General features: G+C 36.2%; 1 protein-coding gene across 8 annotated transcripts in view; it reads left to right on the plus strand.

Moving 5' to 3' along the window:
* CSPP1 (centrosome and spindle pole associated protein 1) overlaps positions 1-23,406 on the plus strand; it is a 62,307-nt gene that overhangs the window by 9,702 nt on the left and 29,199 nt on the right. For 4 of the 8 annotated variants that reach the window (XM_032127004.1, XM_032127000.1, XM_032127033.1 and 1 more), the window contains exons 4-14: positions 93-193; positions 887-910; positions 3,389-3,469; positions 5,986-6,087; positions 9,471-9,910; positions 14,011-14,112; positions 14,758-14,840; positions 16,597-16,690; positions 17,656-17,713; positions 21,319-21,509; positions 22,403-22,521. In XM_032127004.1, the coding sequence (XP_031982895.1) occupies positions 93-193; positions 887-910; positions 3,389-3,469; positions 5,986-6,087; positions 9,471-9,910; positions 14,011-14,112; positions 14,758-14,840; positions 16,597-16,690; positions 17,656-17,713; positions 21,319-21,509; positions 22,403-22,521 (1,395 nt within the window). The remainder of the gene's footprint in view (positions 1-92; positions 194-886; positions 911-3,388; positions 3,470-5,985; positions 6,088-9,470; positions 9,911-14,010; positions 14,113-14,757; positions 14,841-16,596; positions 16,691-17,655; positions 17,714-21,318; positions 21,510-22,402; positions 22,522-23,406) is intronic. The other 4 variants (XM_032127027.1, XM_032127048.1, XM_032127018.1 and 1 more) reach the window with 4 other exon arrangements.

Here is a 23,406-nt window from a genome sequence, read left to right on the forward strand (position 1 = left end):
TTGCTTGTGTCTAATAAGAATCCAGATGTAGCTTTTGCTTTGTATTGATGCAAAGTAGTAAATAATGATATTTAGCGGTGTTAAACTTTCAGGTGACTATGGCTTGAGTTTACCTCTTGGAGAAGAATATGAACGAAAAAAACATAAACTCAAAGAGGAACTTCGACAAGATTACAGGCGCTATCTTTCTCAGGTAAAGCTGCTTGTCTGGTTGCTTGACTTTAGTGAGTCTCTTAAAATTATTCTCTCATTTAATTGAATGAAAATTAATATCTGTAGAGAATTTTTTAAGGAGGCATTCATTATGAGCAATGGCTGTTTTTGAAGACTTGAGTGAAAGTAATTTCAAAATATTTCCTAGGAAGGGTTATATATTTTAGGCTTCTGCAGATCTTGTTGCCATGTGACTTAGTACACTTCATTCTGAATATTTTAATTATTTGTTCTTGCTTCTTCCTTAGTTTTTTTCTTAAGAATTTAAAAGCTGTTACTTCCTGAAGTACTTATGTGTTCTATGGTCTGTAATTGGGGTAAGAATATCCCTATACTTACTGTGATTCCATTTGACAGCTTCTTTTCAATTTTAGAAAGAAAAAACCTTTGATGTTCTGCTTAACATGATTTACTAAATGTCACAGTAAATTTAAAATTGAAACGATATGTATGAAATGTCATCATCTTGGGGATATTCTGTAGCTGCTCTTTATGAGTCAGAAAAAAATGAGAAATCAAATAATTTTTGTTTTATGAAAATACTATTTAACAGTGTCTTTAATTCTTAAAACGAATTAATGGATTTGCTTTAAGAAATGAAGTATTTTTTGTTAAGTCAAATATTTTTGACTCAAAGAATCCTTTTGAATAGTATCTTTTCCCTGATTTTTAGGGTATTTCACAGGCAAAAAGAAAGGTAGGGTGCCTTCAATATTATTTTTTTTCTTTCAAATTAGTTGCTTTTTGCTTTGTTTGAAAACTTTATGCTCTTGGAATTTAAAAAATCATTACTTTTTTTTGTGCTTTGTGCATTTATGCATGCTGTAGTGATTAGTTGTGACTAACAGCATTGCTTGCTTTGTGCAAAATGATTACTTATATATATTATTTTCCATTTTTAAGTTTTTAAAACACTTGCTGATTTCCTTTTCCCTTTGCAGTTGCCATTGTTGCTGTTCAATGCTGGCTCTACAGTAGTTTTTATTTTAGTAGACATTTGCTTCACGGATTATCAGTTATGTAGATATGAAGAGTTCACATACTTTTTTTTCTTGCTATACATTCTTTATAAAGCTGGAATAAAATACTAACCTATATAAATATTATAATTTATCATCACAACCAGAGTCAGGGCTTTTTTCTTCCCTGTCTCTATGAAGTCTCATCAGTGGTGCTTAGGGAAGCAGTAGAGCCAGTTATTTAGCACCTACTGGCCAGAATGCAAGAATACAAAGAAGTATTGTGAGGACAAAATAACACCTCTGGTGTTATTTTTGCAAGCTTTTTAAAATAATTTTAATTTAAAAAATATTTTTATACTTTTGTGAATCTGTAATTTTGAAATTTAGCTCTCCATCCAAATTGTTCAGATTGAGCAACTTCAGTAAAGGACCAGGAGGTAATGTGGTAGAAACACTGTCTGCTGGTTTTTTTCTGGGGCTTTGAATAACATGCATATGATACAAATTGTCTATATTAGCATGCACTAGAATTCTTGAATAGCAATAGCAACAGCAGAATAGACTGCCTTCTTAACCTCTAACCAAAATTATCCTTATATAATTTTTGTTTCTTGTTTAATTTAAGACTCCAGATTATTTTCAATTAGAATATTGTGTTAAAATTTACTGTTTCATAATTACCACCGAAGTACCCAAATAATATAATCTTTACATTAACTTCTAGTGTTTTATTCTCAACTGGACTTCAGTTTTACAAATTTAGGTTTACAAGGCTTTTTGTTTGTTTGTGTGTTTGGTCTAGTGCATGTTAGCTGTATTAAGCTGGTAAGGACTGAGGAAGAACTAAGATAACAATCTCTAATTTCTTCTTCCCACCTAAAGAGATGGTGGAACTTTTAGCAGTTCTCACTGTCATAACTTTTTGTTAATAACTTGCTTAGTCTTGCTTATCTAGAAAAATGCAGCTTCCATATCAGATTCTGATTTTGGAAAATAAGTTTTTAAGATCAGAGGTAACCTCTAGAGATGTCTTCAAAATACGTGTAAAGAATTTCTTAATAATGAGGATTACAATTTATTTACCTTTTCTAGTAGAAATAACTTGGTTTTCCATATAAATCTAGTTGTTGTGGTGCTTGAATATTTGCATGATTATTAAATACATTAAATCTTTTAATGTCTGGTTTGAAATATCATTTATAATGATGGGGGTGTTTCTAATGATGTGGCTTTGTACTGGAACAGGTAGAGCTCTTACTTTTTGACTTTCCTCTAAGCTTTTAGGCTACATTGCAATATAGATAATGAAAGGAAACAATGCTAGTGAAACACTGTATTTCATCCATTCCCCTCTTCAGCCCATGACACACAAATAGATGATCTTTTTATTAAAGATAATCAGGTTTATAAAACATATGATTGACTGAGAATGGCCCGGGGATGCTTTTAATAAAGGAGTGATGTATGACACATCTAGACCTGGAATCTAAGGACCTGCTCCAGCACTGGTGTTTGGTTTGAAGAGCAGGTACTTTGATTTCTTGCACAGCCCAGTTCCCAAGCTGTGGCCCAGGGATCTATATGGAACAAAAAGATACTGGTTTTGATGGGAAGTTCTGTTCTGAAAGTGACTGACGTTCACAAGGAATTACAAGTTTTGGTGATGGGTCATTATCCTGAAAAATTTGGGTACTGCTGGTATGGAAAACATTGTTGAGATAAAGAGGTGTGCTACTGTTAGCATGAATTCCATCTGTTAAAATAAGAGGTAAAATATGTTTTCTGCTGTTAGAAAAAGCAATTTTTCATCTTAAGTAAGGAAGCGTCTTGGAAAACTCCTTGTATGCTTGTACAGATGCTTATGCTTTTGCTACAGAAGAACTGAGTGGGGTTTCTTTGAATAAAAATAGGGTTTTTTTAATATCGAGACTAACATATGTAATACTGGAAATAGTGTAACATGGAAGAAGTGACAAATACTTTCAAACTCAAGCTTAAAACTTGACAAAGACATTTACTTCCTGCATTCCTTCACTTCATTCATGTGTTTCAAGAACATCTGATGTTTTCAAAATGTGAAGGTTGTCTTCAGTCTTTAGTACATTAAATTGCTCAAATTAATTTCAGAAAATATAATTCTTAACGGCTCTTTAGAGAGTAAGGTTTGGTATTTTAAAATGTATTGAATGGTTTTAAATTTTCTTTTGATGTAGAAAAATTATCTGACTACTGGTGAAGTAGATCCATATACTCAGGGATTATCTCTTCCTATTGATGAGCGAAGATCTGCCAAGGTAAATATATGAAGTAAATTAAGTAAATGGAGTATAACTTGAAAAATGTACCTGGGTGTTGAAACTGCTATGGAAAAAATATTACCACTTAAGTTTTTTTGTTTAGTTGTGGTTTTTTTCTTTTTTTTTCTTACACAAATGAATGTTTTTTGAGGTGGTAATTAGTAATCATTTTCAGAAAAGTCTGGTCCTTGAATTTTTTTTTTTTAATTTTTGATCCTAGGTTACCTGTACCCTTAAATTTTAGATATTTGGTTTTTATTATATAGATATAATTCTGTACTGATATTAGTTTGTGGTTTGCTACCTCTGATCCACACATTTAGAGCACTTGGTCTGTTCAAGACCTCTAGTGGTTGTGCTTGGGTTTTGTTCAGCAATTAATATTGATTTGATCTCCTGCCCTCATGCTGTTGGCCTTATAGTCCCAATTTCTTTCTTGTGTTTGCTTGTAAATTGATCCATGAAGTTGAATCAGCAGAAACATTGTAATTTATCAATAATTTATCAATATTTTTTCTGATCAACACCACTGGTTGGTTGTTAAGATTGGTCAAAGCACAGCAGAGATTCAAGGCAAAAAGATAACGTGTGTTGCTGGAAGAGGAGCAGACATTTGCAATCCTGGGAGTTTTGTTTGGTTTTGATTTTATTTTTAACCTTTGTTGCCTTCAAGTTGCACTGTTGATCTGTGTTTGCGGCTATGCTATCACTGCAGTCCGATGCAAGGCTTCTGCTGTGGCACGGGTTGGCTTTGCCTTTTTGCTTACATTAAACTTTCTGCCCCTCCTGTGCTCTTGGTTTGGATGTAGGAGGAGCCAGGTGAGAACTCAAAGTGAAAATTGCTTTTATGAAAAAGCCCTATACTCCAAGTTATACAAGTGTAAAAAGGAGGCAGAAAGAATGAAACACCCAGAAAGGGGGAGAGGACTCCTCCGGAGCAGCATGCACTTGTACTGAGTTTATGTTTGCTTCAGGTTCTCGTGAACTTTGTATTAACCCTTGCAAGTATGTGTGCTGAAACAGTGAAAAATAAAGTATGATTGATTAATTCTGGGGAAATTAAAGATGTATTTGTACTGGAAACATGTCTTATCATTGATGGATTTATATCGTATCAGCTCTGTATAGGTGTGTTGTATCCTTTTTACCCATCTATTTGTTGCTCTTGCAGAACCTAAAAGCTGCCAGGAGATGTCACACTGTGCCCTGTTAATCAGTTGGCCTCTGGGCAGAATAATGAGAGGTTAACATTTGCATTTTGGTTTCCTTTATTAGGTCAAATGTGCAGTCACATAGCATATTGAATTTTCTGCTGAGTGTTTTGCCACCTGTTAAAGACAATGCTGGTTTCTCAGCTTTGCAAAATGCATCTCAGGCAGCTTTCATGGCTGTCTGCATGTTTTAAATTGTCACTGTTAGAAAACCTATAGGAAACTTTTTTGGGGGGAAAAAAACCAAAAACTGAAACCGTTTTGGAGAGCATTAGTCTAATCTGCAAAACTTTTAGTAATCTGGTATTTATGTGGTGGTTGATGTATAAATTATTTTTGTTTGAAATTTGCTCATGAGAAAGTAAATTTATGTAATGTTCGGAATTTTTTAATACTTTTACTTTTTAATTGGAAAATGCTGCAGTGGAAAAGAGCTTGATTCATAACACTGTAGTATAATTCTCTTTTTTTCCTGTTTATGATTGTTGGAATTGGATATTGTAAGAGATACCCCATGCTCTAAACGTAAGGACTGATACCAAGAAATAATGCAAATTAGAGTTTGCTTTATCTGGAGACTTTTGTATTTCATATTATGTTATTAAACTATTGAAGTACAATTCATGTATATTTTTAGACCTGAGAAAGCTGGTTATAAATGTTATCACCTTGTAAAAGCAGCTAGGACAACAAGCATAGATCCTGTTTTTCTTGGTTTTCCTTGCATTCATTGCACTTTGGACTTTTTGGAGTCAGTTTAACTGTTTGTTTGAATTTAAAAGTTCAAGTTATATCCTAAGCTGTAATTGATACATCTTGTCTACAATTGTATTTGTTCTCCTGTTTTAATTGTGAGAGGGGCAAGTCGCAACTAGCCTTAACACAAAGAAAGAAATTGTATGTTTGAAAATCAACTGTAAATACATTCAGATTGGAAATGAGAAGGCAATTCCTAATTGTTGGAGAGCGGCTTTGGTAAATTTTGGAAAAAGCTTAGCAGAAGGAAACCTACCTGGTTTTAAAGATGGACCTTGATATGCTGTAGTGTCTCTGGGGACTAGACTTCATGCCCAAGAAGCTGACTTCTGCTTACAGATTTCAGATTAAGAGAAAGTGCTATGCTAAGAGAAAATGAACTAAAACCTCAAAGTAATTCAAGCTTTATTTGTACATCACAAAAAATGAGAAGGGGGAGGGGGGCAAACACACAGTTTGCATTTATTCATTTAGTACTGCTGTTCTATGAAGTTAAAAGCTACAAAAAATGCAAAATTATGATGCCTTTTTCAATGCCTATTTTAGGAGAGATTACGGCTTGAAAGAAACAAGGAGTACAATCAATATCTCAGGGATAAAGAAGAATGGAATGAAAGGCTAAGGAAATTAGGGAAGAAAAACAGAGAGGTAATACAGTTTTACAGTCTTATTATTGACTCAGACATACAAAGTAAGACAAAATATACAAATAATGTTGTTCAATTAGGCCACAGTTTTATTAATGCATCTAAGCAAGTCCTGGTTACGACTCTCACACAGTGCAGTTCTTGATTCCTGCTTCTGTCATGTCTGTCTGGTAGAAGGATGCTTTAATTCATCTATGTGCCTGAAGCAATTCTGTGGGTTGTTCTTGGTAATAAAAGTGGTATCCAAAAAAGCTGTCTATTTGAACAAAATGTTGAACTCCACATAGGGTTCCTTAGATTTTATTTGTAGATTCTTTTTTCCTCTCTCGTGTAGAAAGCCAGGCAAGTGTAGCAGCCATCCAGAATATGGTGCTGTGCATTTGTGAATAAAGATCAAAAAGTCTTTACTGCTGAATGTGAACTAGACATATGCATAATTGAGTTCCAGTTCTGAGCTGAGGCCTTTGATTTGTATGGCAGTAAGCAGCTGGGACCACATACACACTCACCTCTGTTGGATGGGGGAGAGAATCAGAAGGGTGAAAGTAAGAAAAAGTGTAGGTTGAGTTAAAGACTGTTTAATAGGTAAAGCACAAGCTGCTGACACTAGCAAAGCCAACCGAGGAATTCATTCACGTCTCATGGGCAGGCTGGTGTTCAGCCATCCTCAGGAAAGCTGGGCTCTGTCACATGTAACTGTGACTTGGGAAGACAAATGCCATCACTCAGAATGTCCCCCGTCCTTCATGTTGAGCATGACCCTCTCTAGTGTGGAATATCGCTTTGGTCAGTTGGGATCATCTATCCTGGCTGTGTCCTCTCCCAGCTTCCCATGTACCCACAGCCTCCTTGGTGGTGGGGCAGTGTAAGAAGCAGAAAAGCCCTTGACATTGTGTTAGTGCTGTTCAGTAGGAATTAAATTATCCTGGTATTATCAACACTGTTTTCATCACAAATCTAAAACATAGCCTCATACAAGCTACTATGAAGAAATTTGTCTCAACCAAAACTAGTGCAACAGCCAATCGGATTTTTAGGTCTGATTAGCATTGTTGGGAGACTCTTAGTTTGAGTAATCTGGAAGCAATATATTGATCCATAAACTCTTTTCAACTTTAAAATCTTGTCTAGAATAGGTAGATTTCCTTTTTAAAATATTTTTGCCTCAGTTTAGTGATGGGCTGTAATAATTTGGAACTTTCATCTAATGAAAGTTTCATTTCAGAAGTCCTTCCACTTCTTTTTAATAGGGAAATTCTAAAGTGTACAGTAGTGTGAGAGCTAGATTGTTCTATGAAGGACCTTGTATTTGTACCTAAAACCCAATAAACAGCTGAAAGTTTATTGTCTTCCTTATAGCAGCTGGCAAGTGCAAATCCCCCTATATTTGTAATTTCTGTCTAGAAGAATGTTTCTTGTCTGTCTCTAGAAAGATTGTTTGCTTATGAGAAACATCTTTTCCTTCAAGTGCATTGGAGTGTCAAATAGTTGAAAACTATTTTAATCTGTGAAGGCATCTATAAGGCAGCATTCAGGCTTCCTGTAGATGTTGAAATTGAGTATCTCATTCTTCCTGCCTTCTTCAAGGTTTGGAGTGCTACACAGCAGTGATCTCTAGGAAATACTGGCAAAAATGCAGCTTGTTTTTGTGCAACTGAACTAAGTCTCTCAAATTTTTCTAAGTGTTTGGGCACTTAAGTTTCCTAAGCTGACTTACACAATGAAATCTATCTAGGGACTCAAGGGATTTTCTTTTTGCTTTATTTGTCAGCCACTTGGACCTTTAAGTTGTATTTTTGTTACTCTTGTGTAGAAACTATTTTGCTGTCAGAAAAGAACAAACAGGAAAAAAAACCTGGTCAGGATTTGTTGAGGTTATGCCATCTCTGAGGGATATTTAACTTTGAGTGAGAGTCAAATTACATGTGACCTCCAAAGTTTGATCCAACAGTTTAGATAGTCACAGGATAAATCCTGCTCAGAGTAGTGTTAACTTCACAGTTTAGGTTAGGTTGGTCTGGCTTTATTTGATTGAGGTTAGAAAGGGTGGAGAATCCACAGTTCCTCTGGGCAACCCATTCCATCGCTTTAACTGCTTGATCTGAACTTCTGTCCTTCTGTATCCCATTGGAATTTTCCTTTGCTGGAATTCTTTGAAAACCATGAATACTGGTGTCTCTGTAACCACCTTTTACATAGGGACTGCAATTATTAGTTCCTCCTGCCCCATACACACCCTCCTTAATCATTTTCTCGGCTGAATAAACCCAGCTCTGTCAGCTTCTCCTTGAGGAGCTCAAATACCTTAACCATCTCAGTAGCCACCCTCTGCACTTCCTTCAGTGCATCAGTATCTGTGGGGAGGGGAGGCAGAGACTGGGCACACTACACCAGAACCTAAATACTGAATAAATACGGAGCAGAGGAGAAGGGTCACTTACCTCGACCTGCACAGATACTGCAGCCCAGGGTGTGGTTAGCATTCATCACTGCAAGAGTGCTCTGCTGCCTCATGTTCAGCTCCTCGCCCACAACTAACCCAGGCCTTTTTCTGCAGAACTGCTCTCTAGGTGGTCAGTGCCCAGCCTGTCCTGGTGCATGGCACTGTTCTGTCTGAGATACAGAGTTTTGCCTTTGCCTTTGTTGATCTTCATGAGCTTTTTGTCAGCATGTTTCTCCAGCTTGTCAAGATCCTTCTGAGTGGCAGTCATACCCTCTAGTGTATTGATCCTTCTTCCCAGTTTCGTGTCATTTACATCTTTAATTTATTTTTTCATTAAATTTTGTAAAGTATGAGTTACTGTTATCTTTATTCCATTGAGGAAAGATTAGATCAAAGATTAGTACACAGAAATACTACAGGATTTATGCAAAACCATGGTTTTTATTAGGACTTCGTATTGAACACTAGTCCAGAGTGTCATAGGGTTTTTTATCTACTTAACTATCCTTTCTGATAATGACATTTCCTGAGGAGCGGAGACATTGAGTAAGAAATGCTCAGGTTAAAAGGTTGTGCTCATAGGTAAGAAGTATTGCAGACTTGCCTGAATCTGGATAGAATGAAGATACCTAGTCTCTTGAGGAAGTAAAGTTTGAAATGTTTTTTTGATTCTTTGCACCTAAAAAACTGGAGGTCATATTGGAGTTCATAAAAGACCTGTCCAGTATTGATAGCCATTCTTCTGAAAGACATTAGATAAGAGGAACAGTACTCTCTTTTTCCTCAAGAAAAATGTTTTTAAGCACTTCTTGAGGTATTTTCCTTGCTCACCTCTTACCTTTCTTCTTGATGAGGGTTTATTTGAGGAAATACAGAACTAAGGTTTTACTCAATGTGATTTGTTTATATTCAACCCTTTCAATATTGTTTCCATTAAACAGAATGAGATGCACAGGAATAAAACACCTATTGCTGTTACCAGGCTCCAGCCAGAACTACATAGAGAAGTCCAGCCCTGTAACACAGGTGCAGAACCTCCCAAGAAGGATGCCTTTACTTCCACAGAAGGTTGCGAAGAGGTGCTAAGTAAGAGATGGTTGGAGGAAGACAGGTACCACAGGTTAGATGATGAGGTTGAATTAAGAAGTCGACTATTAAATAAAAGACTTGATGAAGAAGTTCACAATCAAAGACATCGTGGATTTGCTAGCCAATCTGTAATTTCTACTAGGAAGCATCACAGACTTGATGAAGATGGTGATTTTGGGAGAAGATACTACAGAGGGGAATATGATCCTGAGACAAATGCAGAAATGGACCATAGATTTAGATGTGAAAGCACCTATGACAGAAAAACTCCCCGGAGTTTTTATTCTGAAAGGTATTCTTAGCTCCATTTTCTCCTTTATTTCTGTAGTGCTTGTTGGCAGCTATGGTTTACTCTCTTTCAATATTAGAGAAAATTCCCATGTGAAAGCAGGATTGTTGTACTTACTTACAAAAAGGACCTTTGCAATAATTTATAGAAAAAGTGATGAAAAATTGGACCAGTACCTTTATACATCATACATTAAGAAACATTTTATATATTATAGCAAACCAAGGGTACTAGAAGAATTACCCCAGAAGCAGCAGTTCACAATTCATTTTTATGAAGAATGGTTTGCCAGAAAACATATTTGAGAGCAAACCCCTGCACTGGGAACCCAGTGTTACCTCTGTTTCCTTTCTCTGTAATAGCTCCCCCAAGTCAGTTTTCAGTTCAGATTCCAAAACTGGTTTGAGCTTCAATTTTTGGTACATGTGACTATGTGTATAAAATGTAAAAGTCTATGTTTTAAAAATCCTCTTTTTTACTCCATGTCTTCCTAAATGACAGGCTTTAAACATCTGTGTAGTTGATGGCTTTAATAGGTGCTAATCTCTCTAATAACTACACAGGTTGAATAAATATTTGCGAAAGCCCAAACCGAACAAAAGAGGGTGTCTCATATAAAACATTCACCAGGAAAACTAATATTATGTACTGTTCAGTATTAAGTAGTCTTTACTGTGTTAACTGATACATCAGTTGGGTTACTTTGACATAAACTGTTAATCTTTCTCTTCTAGTTTACCTGTTTAAAAGAAAATAAAAAACGTACAGCCTTCTTAATCATTCAGGGTTTGGCATTCTGGCCACCTTTAGTGATTCCATTGCAAGAACTGGTTGCTTTCAAAACCAGATGGGTTGTGGTGGGAGACAGTACCAAACTTGAAACTGATTTGTTTATATAGGTAAATAAAGCAGTGAAGTTTATTGTAAATAAATTTTCAAATGATATTTTAAAGGTGTTAATTTGTTCCCTTTCCAGGTCTTGGGAACATGAGTGTTGTAATTATTTTTATTTGTGTTAAGCCTGTTGCCAGAATTATTTTCCTGCAATTGCTTCAATGAAGGAACCAGTGTTCTTCCTTTGCAAGGCAAAATAAACACTTTTTCTTTTTTCTAGAAATAATACTTCTATGAAAAACAAAGGCATATTGTACTGCTCTAAACAGTGTTAAATATTACTATTCTTTTTTGTTGGTAGTGGCTGGTGGATGGGTTAAATGATCTTTTGAGTCATTGTTTACAGGGATAACTTTCTGGATAGCAAATTAGTAACTGGGGTGAGAGGAAATGCTCTTCTACTGTAAAAGCATTTTCTGAATTCAATGAACTCATATTTCTTTTCCAGTTTCAAATGCCAAGAGAGTTATAAAAATTTTTATCCAAAAATTGCTCTTGATATTCTTTCTCAGCCTTAAAAAAAAGTAGAGGAAGTAAGTCTGTGGAAAAAATGAAATGTCTGGAAGTATTTGGGAGAGGCAGACTCTAATAAATGGGTTATTACAAAGTTTCAGACTGTGTGTTCTGGTGTGCTTCTAAAAAGTGTGTATTTATTCATACAGTGTTTCTGAAAAAGACTAGCAATGGAAACAGTGGTTAAATAGATGAGAGGAACAAGATTGCCCATTTTCTGCTGAGATTCAGAGAAGAGAACGCAAAATTCAAAATCTGTTCCATTCTGTAGTGTATTATTGGTAGAAATGAGCAAATGAGGTTGTAGGATAAAGTGGACTTGTCCTATAGCTTTTCAGAACGAAAATTATTAGAAGCTGAATTTGATGTCTAAGAAAGGCAACCAAAATATTTTTCAAACTAACAGCAATGTTTAATTCCGTCAGAGAATTAAAGTGAGTCAGTTAATGCTCAGGATGAGTGTCCTCTTTTTATTAGGTAGCTGTTTGCCACTGTCTAATGCAGCTGGACACAGAGTCTAATATTTAAATAAAAGTAACCATTTGATAATGTTTGAGGGTTTACTTTGTTTCTCAAAGAATTTATACAGAATTATATAGATAAACTACCAGCAAGTATGGTGTTTGAACCAACCGTAGACATCATGTTGAATATTACTATACTAGTTTTAAGTTATTCCAGAAAATGTGGATGGTGCTTATATAAGTATCTGTGACTAATATATCACCAGGCAATTCATGGGTTATTTGGAGAGACCTCTGAAACTGGTTTAGCACCATTTTTTCTTTTAAAAGAGAATAGAGTTGAGAGTCTTATCTTTGCTGTTGGCAGACGTGGTGCATCTTCTTAGAATAATCTTCTGGACCATCACCTGAATTACCTGAACTTAATTTTGTACATAAGATTGTTTATGGGTTTTTGTGTATATTTTCTACTAATGAATTTTTATTGAGAATTAATTTTCAGTATATCTTTATTAAATGTGTTTTTTAATCTGGTACTTTTTTCTCCTTTGCAAGGAGCTCCACTTAACCTCCTATGAAGTGCATTCAGTCTCTTCAAGGAGAAATACATCTTTTAGTTAGTTACAGCTCAGCTTCTGAAGAGTTAGCATTTTTTTTCTACATTTCAGGCAAAGTCAACTTTTCCCAAATACATTTGATTCATGATGGAAACTAAGTTTGAAAGGAGACATGTTTTTATTTGCTCTACTAAAGTTCTTAGGTTTTTATATGGGGGTTATTAGTTTGGAGAGGCAGATGGTCGTAACAGGACTTTTCAGAAGGGTTTCTGTTTTGATGGAGTCACAAGGTCTGTGGCGTATTTCAGCAAACAGAAATTGTGACCGGGAAGTGAGAAGAATTGCAAAACGTTTTAGTTCTTAGGAGTGGAATGACCCAGCTGTCAGCTCTGTCCTGTGAACAGGAGACAACAGCTTCTTGATTGAATTGGGCCAACATGTCTGGCCCTGCTGTGCTAAGCTGGCTGCTTTTTACAAAAAAGGTTGCCTCTTGAATTCCAAGGTTTGTTTCTTTGCTTCCTTCCTGCATTGTTTCATTACACTGGGGATTTGGCTTTCTGTTACCTGACTGTGTTTCAGTCTTACGTGACCAGCCTTGTAAGGAGCAGATTGATTGTTGTCATAAAGATGATCTTGATCATGAAAGGAGATCATGTTATACCAAGAGGGTGAATGTTTTTCTTTCATGTTGTTCTGGTGGGTTGTTAAGATGCAGATCAATGTTTAATAATCTGCTTGCATCCTTTTGCCTTTGGTTATTGACTTCTATTTAAATTAGAGATAGGCAGAGCTGTGGTTCTTTTTATGTAAAAGAATGAGGTTTTTTCCCACATTTACCTTGGTTTTGGGGTTTTTTTTGTTTGCTTAATAGGAATTCCATGCCTCTGTCCAGCTCTGGAAAATATATAACTTTGTTAGCATTTGTTGGGTACTTTATTTTTCATTGAATGCCTATTTTTGCCCTGTTTTGTCATGATAACTTGAAGTCCTCATTAAAGAGTTGTTACTTTGCAAGTCAAGAAAACCTTGTAAATTCTACCGCCCCAGATCTTTTCAGGAATAGCTCCCTTGTGTCCATACAGTATTTGGCATCTTTGAAGTTACTTGAAGTTTCAATCATATGATTTCACTTCTTATGTAGATGACTCAAATTTTAGCTCCTGAATTTTTGTATTTATGGTTTTGCCTGTCTCTTGTCTTGATCAAAAGTCACTTCACCCTTTCAAATTCTATTGGGTGGGCAGTGAAGTGTAGATTGTCTTTAAAGAAGCTTTTCATATCTGAATTGGCTGTTTCACCAGCCTTACCCAATAGCTGTGTGCCAAAACCTGCTGAAGACTTTGCTGGCTCCTGGGGATTAAGAGCAGCAAGATCTGTTTCAATTAATGCAGTGTGAGTGTCAGAAGCCCTTCAGTGCTCAAAACTCTTAACCAGGCTCATTATATAAAGGCTGCAGGAAAGCAGGCTTGGGAATTCACACTCCAGACAAATAGCTGCCCTGACAGTGCTAGCAAAGTGAATTATTTCTAGAAAATTGGGGTGATATTTTCAGAACTGGTTCTGCTGTCCAGTGTGCATTCAGGCAGCAGATCCATTTGCATGAAACTGCTGAACCTTCCATTTCAGATTGGCTGTTTCTAGGCAAGCATAGCTGAGTATTTTCTATTTCTTTAAGGCCCTATCTGAATGGAATGGTAAGAGATGTATCTGCAGAATATGAAGATGAATTAAAGGAGAGAGCACGTGTGCGGCCGATCTCAAGAACTGCAGATTCTAGGTGTGGTATACTGTGTATTTTTCTGATAATTGCACTGCAAAATTGTGGTGAGAGGAAAATGTTGGCTTGAAATCCCAAAACATCATCTGAAATGCCTGGTAGTTTTTTTCCTGCAGCTACAATATAGTATAACAAGAAAAACATGTTTCCTCTGAAAACTGCCATTGAAGCTTGCATGCCAGTTTTCTTTTTGAATTAATAGAGCACCTATTCTCCAACTGATGACTTTTATTGAGTCAAATAGTGTGGAATCCTGTTTTGATAGTAGTTTTGAAATTCCTTTTCTTCCTCTTGTCTTGGTTTTGCACGTCCTGACGTGATCTAAGTGGGTGAGGCAGAAGCAGAACACTTGTAAAATCCTTACGTAAACTCTTGACTGGCACCATTCAGTCTGTCCACATGGTTGAAGTGCTCAACTGAGTCAGTTTTTCTGATGGCTTCAGAAACCAAAGGCAAATGGGAATTGTGAGAAATGCCTTTTTGCCAGGCAGTTTCTTCTTTTGCTTGGGATATTTCTTTGGATTGTAGGAAAACTGTTTGTCATAAATGTGTCACATAGTGATGTAAGTGAATCTGTCATGTTTCCCACAGACTGTGCAGGAGTTTGAGTTTGATCATTCCATTTTCTTTTTCTGTCTTTGCCAGAAATCAGGTACCGATTAGTTCTTCAGCTAATGAACAGGCCAAGTCTGCAGCTGAAATGCGGTATGCAACAGGCCTTGTTCTTGGTATGTATAAAAACCTAACTAAAAACACCAAGTTAGACTTTCTTTGCATATATTATTTCTGCATGTGAATAGTTAAAAACTAGAAAAATGAGCTTTTCTTTTTCCTTGTGCTAGTTGTCTCCATGATTGGTAAATGAGTATTATTTACATAGAGAAACTAAAGCAAAACATGTTCCTTTTCCGCTTTAATGTTACAGGACTTACTAATTAATTTTGAAGAGCCCGAGTTTCTTCTTAGGTTCCATTAACTTTTTAAGGCCCAGATAAACAATTAAATTATTTTTACAAAATGAAATATGGGAGAAATCTTAACCTCTGTATTGTTAAAGACACAGCTTTATAGTGAATTTTAATTGCAGAAATATGGAAAATGGTACTGTTCACAACCCTGGGCGAGAACAAATGATTCTTATTATCTCTCCTGTAGTCATAAATTTTAGCAGGAAACACTAGTATTGAGTGTCATAGAGAGAAATACTGGTGAAGACATAGCATTCTTAGCTGAATTCAGGAAACTATAAGCTAAGAATAAAAACTCTAGTAGTTCTTCAGATGGGTGCTTTTGAAGGCAAGCTAGCTTTGAAATGTGGAAAAATAGATTAACAGTTGTCAGAATAATATCTGTTTATTTTTTCATTTGAATTTACCTGATCTTCAATGCTATATGTGGCAGGTCAGGTTTTCGGAACTGTTTAAAGGCAGCAATGAACCATTGGTGTTGTAGCAGTCAGTCTCTGGTCTGCCCAGTCATCTCATTTGTAGTAACCTGAGGACACAGAGGTGTGAATTTGTACTCCTAGCAGTCCTAGTTAGAAGAGTATTGTAAACCATGTTGTGAAAAGATTAAGTAAATGGAAACTTGAATTTTTTGAAAATGAGAAGTGATTTCAGACTCCCCCAAACTCACAAACCATGAGGTTATCTTGAGCATTTTGGTCACTTTGTAGTCCCAGCACAACAGTTAAATAAAAAAATCAATCAGTCATGCATCAGATTTTGTTGCTGTTGATTATTTGGCTTTTGTTTTAGTTTCCAGCTTTTTTCTCTTTATTATTCAGGTCTACTTCACCAGAAGTCCACAGCTGCTTTGTGTACAGAGTATGTTAGGAGTCTTTGTGTCCGATAGTCATACTATAGAAAGTGCTGCTGATGTTTTTTGGGGTTTGTTTTTAAAATAAGAGAAGACCTCTGCACATATTGTGGGGGAACCACCACAAACAAAGTTTTTGGTGTTCCTTAAGGTCTACATGAGCTGTTACCATTATTTCCTTTTACATACATCCTTTTACATCTGTCGGTACTTTGCTAATTCTTAGTAGTCATGGGAACCATCCTAAAGGTGGAGCAACTTGCTTTCCTCCCCATGGGTTTGACTCCCTTCAGTTTTAATTTTCATTTTTATCCAGAGCAGTGCTTCATAATTTTGGAGTGCTGTAGTGTATCTTCCTTAGGTGAACATTAGAAAAAAAAAAAAGTTACTTTTTTTAGTTGCTTTTGTATCAAATAGCTTTGAAACTATAGAAAACCAGGCAAACTAGGAAAGTAATAATGAAAATTCTAGTAATTTTGATCATCATACTCCAAACAAATTGTGTGTTAAAACCAGAGATCTATTTTTTTAAAGTCAATAAAGATCCAGTGTTCGTACAGTCTGCTGTGCTTCAGTTTTTAAATTGACTGAAAGACAATGTTTTTGTCCAGTACCTTTTGTGTATTTTGTGGAGCATTTACACAAATGTGTGGTCATTTCCTTTAGGTGGTCAGGACCGAGAACTTCTCCAGAGAAGAAAGGAGAAATATAGACAAGAACTGATGGAACAGATGGCTGAGCAGCAGCGAAATAAGAGACGGTAATGGAAAGTTACTGTATTTTTTAAAAACAATGGCTGAAATTTAAAGGCATTCCATTAATTCAGTGCAGTAAGAAGTAATTTCATAACTAAGGGATTCCAGGTAGCTGAGTAATACTGCATTTAATTAAACTCATTGTCATGAGAGATTTAGTTTATAATGAACATATTCACAAGCTTTCAGTGAAACAAAGAAAAGCCAAATACTTTTTCATTTTTAAAACTGATTTTTAGTTTCTTAAGCGTAAAGAAGCTTTAACTAAAGTTATCTTTTTTTGCTGGTACAGGAGTGCTTAACTAGTTGGCAAAGTTGAAAATTAGTTTTGTTTTTGCCCTCCAATTTAGGAAAGTAACCTTTCATTTTTAAAGCATTTGATCATCTGGCTTATGCAGAATAATAAAAAATTAATTTCTTCCTTACCTATTAGTAGCTGTCTACTGAATAATAGTATGGATACATAAAAACACACAGCAATATTAGAGAAGGGATAAGGAATTAAAAATTGCTCGCTATTGACAGTCTCACTGTGACAAAAATTGTACATGCAGGACAAGCCTGAGCCCAGAAATTACAAAACAGTATTTATTGCTGCACTTTCAAATCATTCATTTCTATGTGTTTAATATTAACTTCTTGAATGTGAATAAAGACAAATTTTTTAGAAATGTCCTGAAAAGTTGTAGTAAAAAAGAATTGTGGTGGTTTCTCCTTTTATGGCAGTTGGATTTTTACTAGGTGAAATAGCTGATAGCCAGATACTTCTTGAGAGTTCTGTTTATTTACCAGTATTATATTACTTCCTTCCCTGACTCCAGAAGAAATCAAGTGGAATCATTGTCTTCTGTTATCCTGTATTTTCAGAGCTCTTTGAGCTACAGAGTTGTGAATTTGTGTTTTGAAAGAATGAATATAGTTGTTATTGCTTTCTGATTTGATCCTTTTTTTAAAAAAAAAAACAAAACAGTGAGAAGGAACTTGAGCTCTCAGTTGCTGCTTCTGGAGCTCGAGACCCAGAAAAGAAGGTAAGAAACTTGGATTTTCTTTCATCTATGTAGCCTCTTCTTTTTTTCTTACATGCACACTGTGATTGTTCAGTCACAAAACTGTACAGTTGTGACTGAGCTGCTATAAAATGATAAATGTTGGGCTATTTTCTTTTTAATAGGGCATCAGTATATAAGAAAATTGAAGCCAAGGATGATGAGGCTGTGTGGTGGTTTAACCCCATCCAGCAGCTGAGCCCCACAAGCAGCCGCTTGCTCACTTCCCCACCAGTGGGATCAGGGAGGGAATAGGAAGGGTAAAAGCTGCAAAACTCATGGGTTGAGATAAAGACAGTTTAATAGGGAAAGCAAAAGCTGCACACACCAGCAAGGCAAAACAAGGAATTAATTCAGTGCTTCCCATGGGTAGCCGGGTGTTCAGCCATCACATGTCTTGGGAAGACAAACATCCCTCCAAACATCCCCCTCTTTCTCCTTCTTCCCCCCACTTTATCTACTGAGCATGATGAGCATGGTCTGGAATATCCCTTTGGTCAGCTGGGGTCACCTGTCCCAGCTGTGTCTCCTCCCACCCTCCCAGGCACCTCCAGTTCCCTCACCAGCATGGCAGCACGAAAAGCAGAATAACAAAACCATCTCTATATTATCAATCCTGTGTTCAGCACAAATCCAAAACACAGCCTCATAGCAGCTACTGTGAAGAAAATTCACTCTTCCCTAGCTAAAAGCAGCACAGGCTGTAAGTCATTGCACATGCTTTCAGTTTAAGAGGAAAATACTTTCATGGAAGTTATTGAACATTTTCTTTTGCTGTGTCCAAGTGGAAATTTGTACCAACAGTGGGTATCATGGAAAAAATACTTAGTGTCCAATGGTAGCCTCTTCCATACACACAGTAGTAAACTTTCTTTGGGAATGCAAAGTATGCTTTTCTCTTTCTTAATTAAAAAAAAAAAAAGGTTGTTTTGCAGATGAGTTGATCTCATTATAGCAGTTTTTAATTTAAAATTTGTAAATTTTTTAAAGTGATCCAATATAGTATTTAGGATTACAAGCATTTTTACAGGATTTTGTAAAAAGCAAGATGTTTAGTATTGTGTTGTTCATAAAGACTTAATGCAGAGTTACTACTGTCTCCAATTCCTTAGTAAGGTGATGATTACATTAAGAATTTTGATTAATATGTATCCAGGAGTAGGTCATCAGCACAAGTAACATCAGGACGAGACTGACAGTCTTGCAGAGACTGACAGAACTTGTATGATTTGCATGTACATGCTAAGTGCCCAAAGGCATTACAGGTTGGGTATGGTGGAGATGTGCTGTTTAAGATGCAGGGTGGTAACTTTTGTGCAAGAATAGACTGGTTATTCATTTAACTGGTTACTGGTTTAAATTATCAATAGTGCTGGTTTGGGGGATGCTATGACACTGAATGAAACTTGGGCCATTTCTGGGGGGTTCAGTAGAGGTGAAAGAAGGCCCTATTTGCTAGAAAATGTAGATGAATGAATAGCTGTAAAATGCTATTAGTGAGGTCCTTGTGGGTCCCTTCCAACTCTGAATATTCTGTGAAAGCATTTCTTTCTTTCTGTGAAGCTTGTAAGACAGGAGACTAAGAACGCACAAAGACAAGCAATGAAGCTGAATCAAAATTCTTACTCCTAAATGGGGAGAGTGAATACCTGTCTGGTTGCATGTTCCTGCCCTCCCTGCTTAAAGTGTCTGTCATGCTTGTTCGGTCTCAAACTGATTCAGCTTGGTTATCTGGCAAAAATCTGAATCTTTTTTGCTGCTTAGTTTGTATGGAGAGGTCAGCTGGTTGATCAGGGATTCAGATGGTGAAAGGGAGAGGGATGGAGTGTACAGCTGGGAGACAGGCAGGAGAGGAGGCAGAACTGAGCAGAGGATGCTGGCTCTTCTGGCTCAGCAGGCTGCAAGGTCAGTATAAACAGTACTGTGTAATCAAAGCTGACTGTGCAGAAGCCTGCTGTGCTGCAGCACTCAATATACCATACACATCTCAGTCAGAGTCTGCAAAGTGCCTGTCGTAGGAACAAAATTATATCTAGAGTAAGTATACGGCATGCATAGTGTTTTAAAAGCACTAATTTAGCTGAAAGCCTTCAATTAAGTTGAATTGCTACATTCATTAAGCATCAGTCACTGTTAGCTTTAAATTGGCTCTCAGGGAGAGATTCTAATTAGGTGGATTTCTTGATTAATTACAGGTTGGTTAAATAGCAATGCCTAATTAAGAATCTATAAATGTAGACTGTTGTATATGCTGCTTGTTTAAAGTGAAACGATCCGTAGGATGAACTGAGTACTGAAGTCACATCTGAAATCAGCTCTAGAGTTGAAATCTGGGGCACTTTGGGAACAGTTCAGATTAAAGTTTTTAGTGAGAAAGGCTGTTTTAAATGTTCTGCTGCTCAAGACACTGGATTTGAAAAGACAAAAAGTCTGTAGACCGCTTTATGAAGTTCAGTTGCTTTAGCTAATACCTGTTATCTGATTCTGTATTCACATCTAGAAATTTGAAGTTAAATGTTATAAACAAATATTCATGTCTAGTAGATTTTGAGAATTTTTATCCAAACGCTGTAGTCCATGATTGGCGAGTACTAACTGCCTTGCATACACTGTCTTGCAGCTAAGAGATGAGGAGGTAAAGATTTAATATTTTCTTGAAATATTTCCATATTGTAGGGTATATGATTTTCTGATAGATATTTAATATGTAGCTGGTTTCAGGTCTTACTTTCTCCAAATGCATGTTAGTTGAAGAACTTCAATATTAGGACCAATAAATTCAGAACAAAATCTCTTTTACTTGTACACTGTATGATTCGTTTCAATTTTCCTATTATATTGCCTTATTTAAACAAACATTAGAATAGTTATGCAGAGCAGTTGCTATAAGGGCTTTCTGGGTTTGATAGGATAATTCTGAAACTAACTGACTTGCATGCCTTCACATTATTTGCATGTTGCTTTTGACTCTCTTCTGAGGCTGCCAGTTATCAATAAACATTTGCTACTTCTGTTTTAAAAAGAACTCCCCCCAAAAATTTGTAATTGTTGTGGTTGAAAAAATTATTAAGATCAAAGGAATTTAAAAAATAAAATAATGGTATTGCAAGGAAATGTTTATTGGAAAAAGTCTCAGTGTGTATTTGATTTTAGTTTCAACTGACTATGAGCTATTTCAATCTTGGGGTGGAGGGGAGGGATTTCAGAAAATTTTCCTATGCATTATATGAGAATACTGTCACTATAGAAAATTGGCAGCTGTAGATAAACTGTTCTACAGACAGCTGTGGAAATGTTCTTTTTTTCTGGACATGAACTAGATTTCTGAAACCTGTGATAAGGTTGCTTTTTGTAAATCTCTGATAAAAGTTCATCAGAGATTGACAGAGATTTCCTTGTAGGGTTAGACTCCCAGTAGATCACTGGGAGGAAAAAATGCAGTTTCTAGAAATTTGAACAGCTAGTTGTGATCCTGTGTTTAACCCAACGTAAATGGAGGTTCAGAATATTTCCTAGTAATAAAGTAACTGTTTTGGTTTGGTTTTTTCCCTCTCTCTTTTTCTCTTACTTCTATTTTTTTCCTTCAGCCAAATAGATTGAAGCAATTTGGCTTCACAGCAAGAGCTTTTGAAGAGAAAGTACCTCCTGAAAGGCCCAGGGTGGCTTTCCAAACTCCAATGCCTGCCCGTTCAGCCTCTCCAGTGAATGAAGACTCTCAGAGTGATAAAGACTTTCAGAGGAGTCTAGTCAGCAGTCTTGGGGAAATGGCAGCTCCCAGGTGCTTCATCATCATGTTCGTTCTGCATGTTAAAGGAGATTGTTGTTTAGCATGTTATAACTGCTGAGGTAGAGCTCAGTGGTGCTGCTGATCATTCTCCAAGGAACTGATGAAGGTAGAAATAGTATTTTGACAAGTAACGGAAAACTAACTGCTTTGAATTGGAATAAACTTTTAATGTCAGTTTCTTCACAGTTTATTTGAAAAAATCCATGGAGGCTGGATTATCTCTGCAGGCAGCTCTCTTCTAGTGGATGTTTGTGTAGATAAGGATTGTAGAAATTATGTCCATGCCTGTAATATTGAATCACGTTGTGAGGATGCTTGGGCACATGCCCAGCAGAGTCCGGGTTTTCAGAAGGCTGGTATGGCATGAGTTTGGCCCCTGCTAATTAAGCAGTCTCCCAGGGCTGAGCTCAGGAATGCACTGTAGGCAAGGACAGCTTACACTAGATGGTGTGATTGTGACTAAACTATTCAGGGAGAGAAGGAGCTTCAGGCATGTGGCTGAAGCTGTGCTGTGCTACTCACCCTTTGACCAGATTTTGCCTTGTTTTCTTTATTAATGTAGCCAGGAAGTGCCATTAACTGAGCCACTTAAAGAAGGTGTGCTTGTTTTCTGTTCCTTAGATCCCTGGAATAGTCTGGGATCATGTACTACTCCCTCAGGGAAGGTTAATTCCCTACTGAAACTTACTGCATCTTGTTCCTGCATGCCACTAATGAGAGGTCTTCAGCTGAACTGAATCTGGAATTTTTCCATAATTAATTTTCTTTCTATTCCTGTCCCCACTCCATTCTCTTTCTCTCCTTCTCTCCTCCACCCACTTCTTTTGATGACATCTTTTCAGTTGTACAACAAACCAAGGAATTGTGTCCCTTTTTTCTTTAAGGCTTGCACCGTTGCCACCGCCTCCACCACCAGTTTTGACAGACAACTATAAAACACCTTATGATGATGCTTATTACTTTTATGGGGCTAGGAATCCTTTGGATCCTGCTCTTGCATATTGTAAGTTGATGATTTTAGGTGGATTGGTTGTTAGAGTGATTCATATGACTGCTTTTAATCTAGTTAAATGATGGTAGTGTAGAACTTGTAACAGCAAATTAAACCCGTTTTTTAGAGGCGTATTGAATGAAAAGGGCTTTTTTTCAAATACTGTTTTTGAATGAAGTAATTCTCTCCAGCAACAAAAAGGGCTGTGACTTCCAGAAATCTTGTTCATCACTTGGACAAGCTCTAATCTCAGATTCTTTGCTGTTACTCCTTCCAGATTATTTTCTTTATAATTTTGATAATTAAAACATTATTTCCTAAAATCACTTAAATAATGATTAATTACATGCTTAGGCATTGTTACGATTTCAGATATAATTGTCAATATTTTAAAGATATTTATTAATACATTAAAATATTAAAATAATGTCTGAAGTAATCTACTTTTATATTTTAAGAACTTCTTTTTTGTCTGTCCTTTGACTGCTTCATGATGATCTCATGATTGAAACAATTGTGATGTGTGTAGGGAGGGACTGGATTACGTGGTGTTTGTTTTTCTCTTTTTTTCTTCTTCTTTCTTTTTTAGAGAAAAATCCAGAAATACTTAAAAAAATTTTTTTGTACTACCTTCATAGCAAAGGTAAAAAATAAGGAGAAAAAAACCTTAGAAAAATAACTCTTTTACTAATTTATTTGAATGACATTTGGAAAGAATGAGGACGAGTGTCACCATTAAGCGAGTAATTTAATTTTAGAATATTTTAATGAAGTAATTTGTAAAATTTAAAGAGGTTAAAGTTGAATTTAAGAAATGGACTTGTACCTTGGCATTGTATTTCTTGCTTTAGAGGGCTTTCAGGATTAGCTAAGTTTGTTACAGAAGCTGAGAATTCT

The sequence above is a fragment of the Corvus moneduloides genome, chromosome 1, assembly GCF_009650955.1.
Source record: "Corvus moneduloides isolate bCorMon1 chromosome 1, bCorMon1.pri, whole genome shotgun sequence".
Taxonomy (NCBI): domain Eukaryota; kingdom Metazoa; phylum Chordata; class Aves; order Passeriformes; family Corvidae; genus Corvus; species Corvus moneduloides.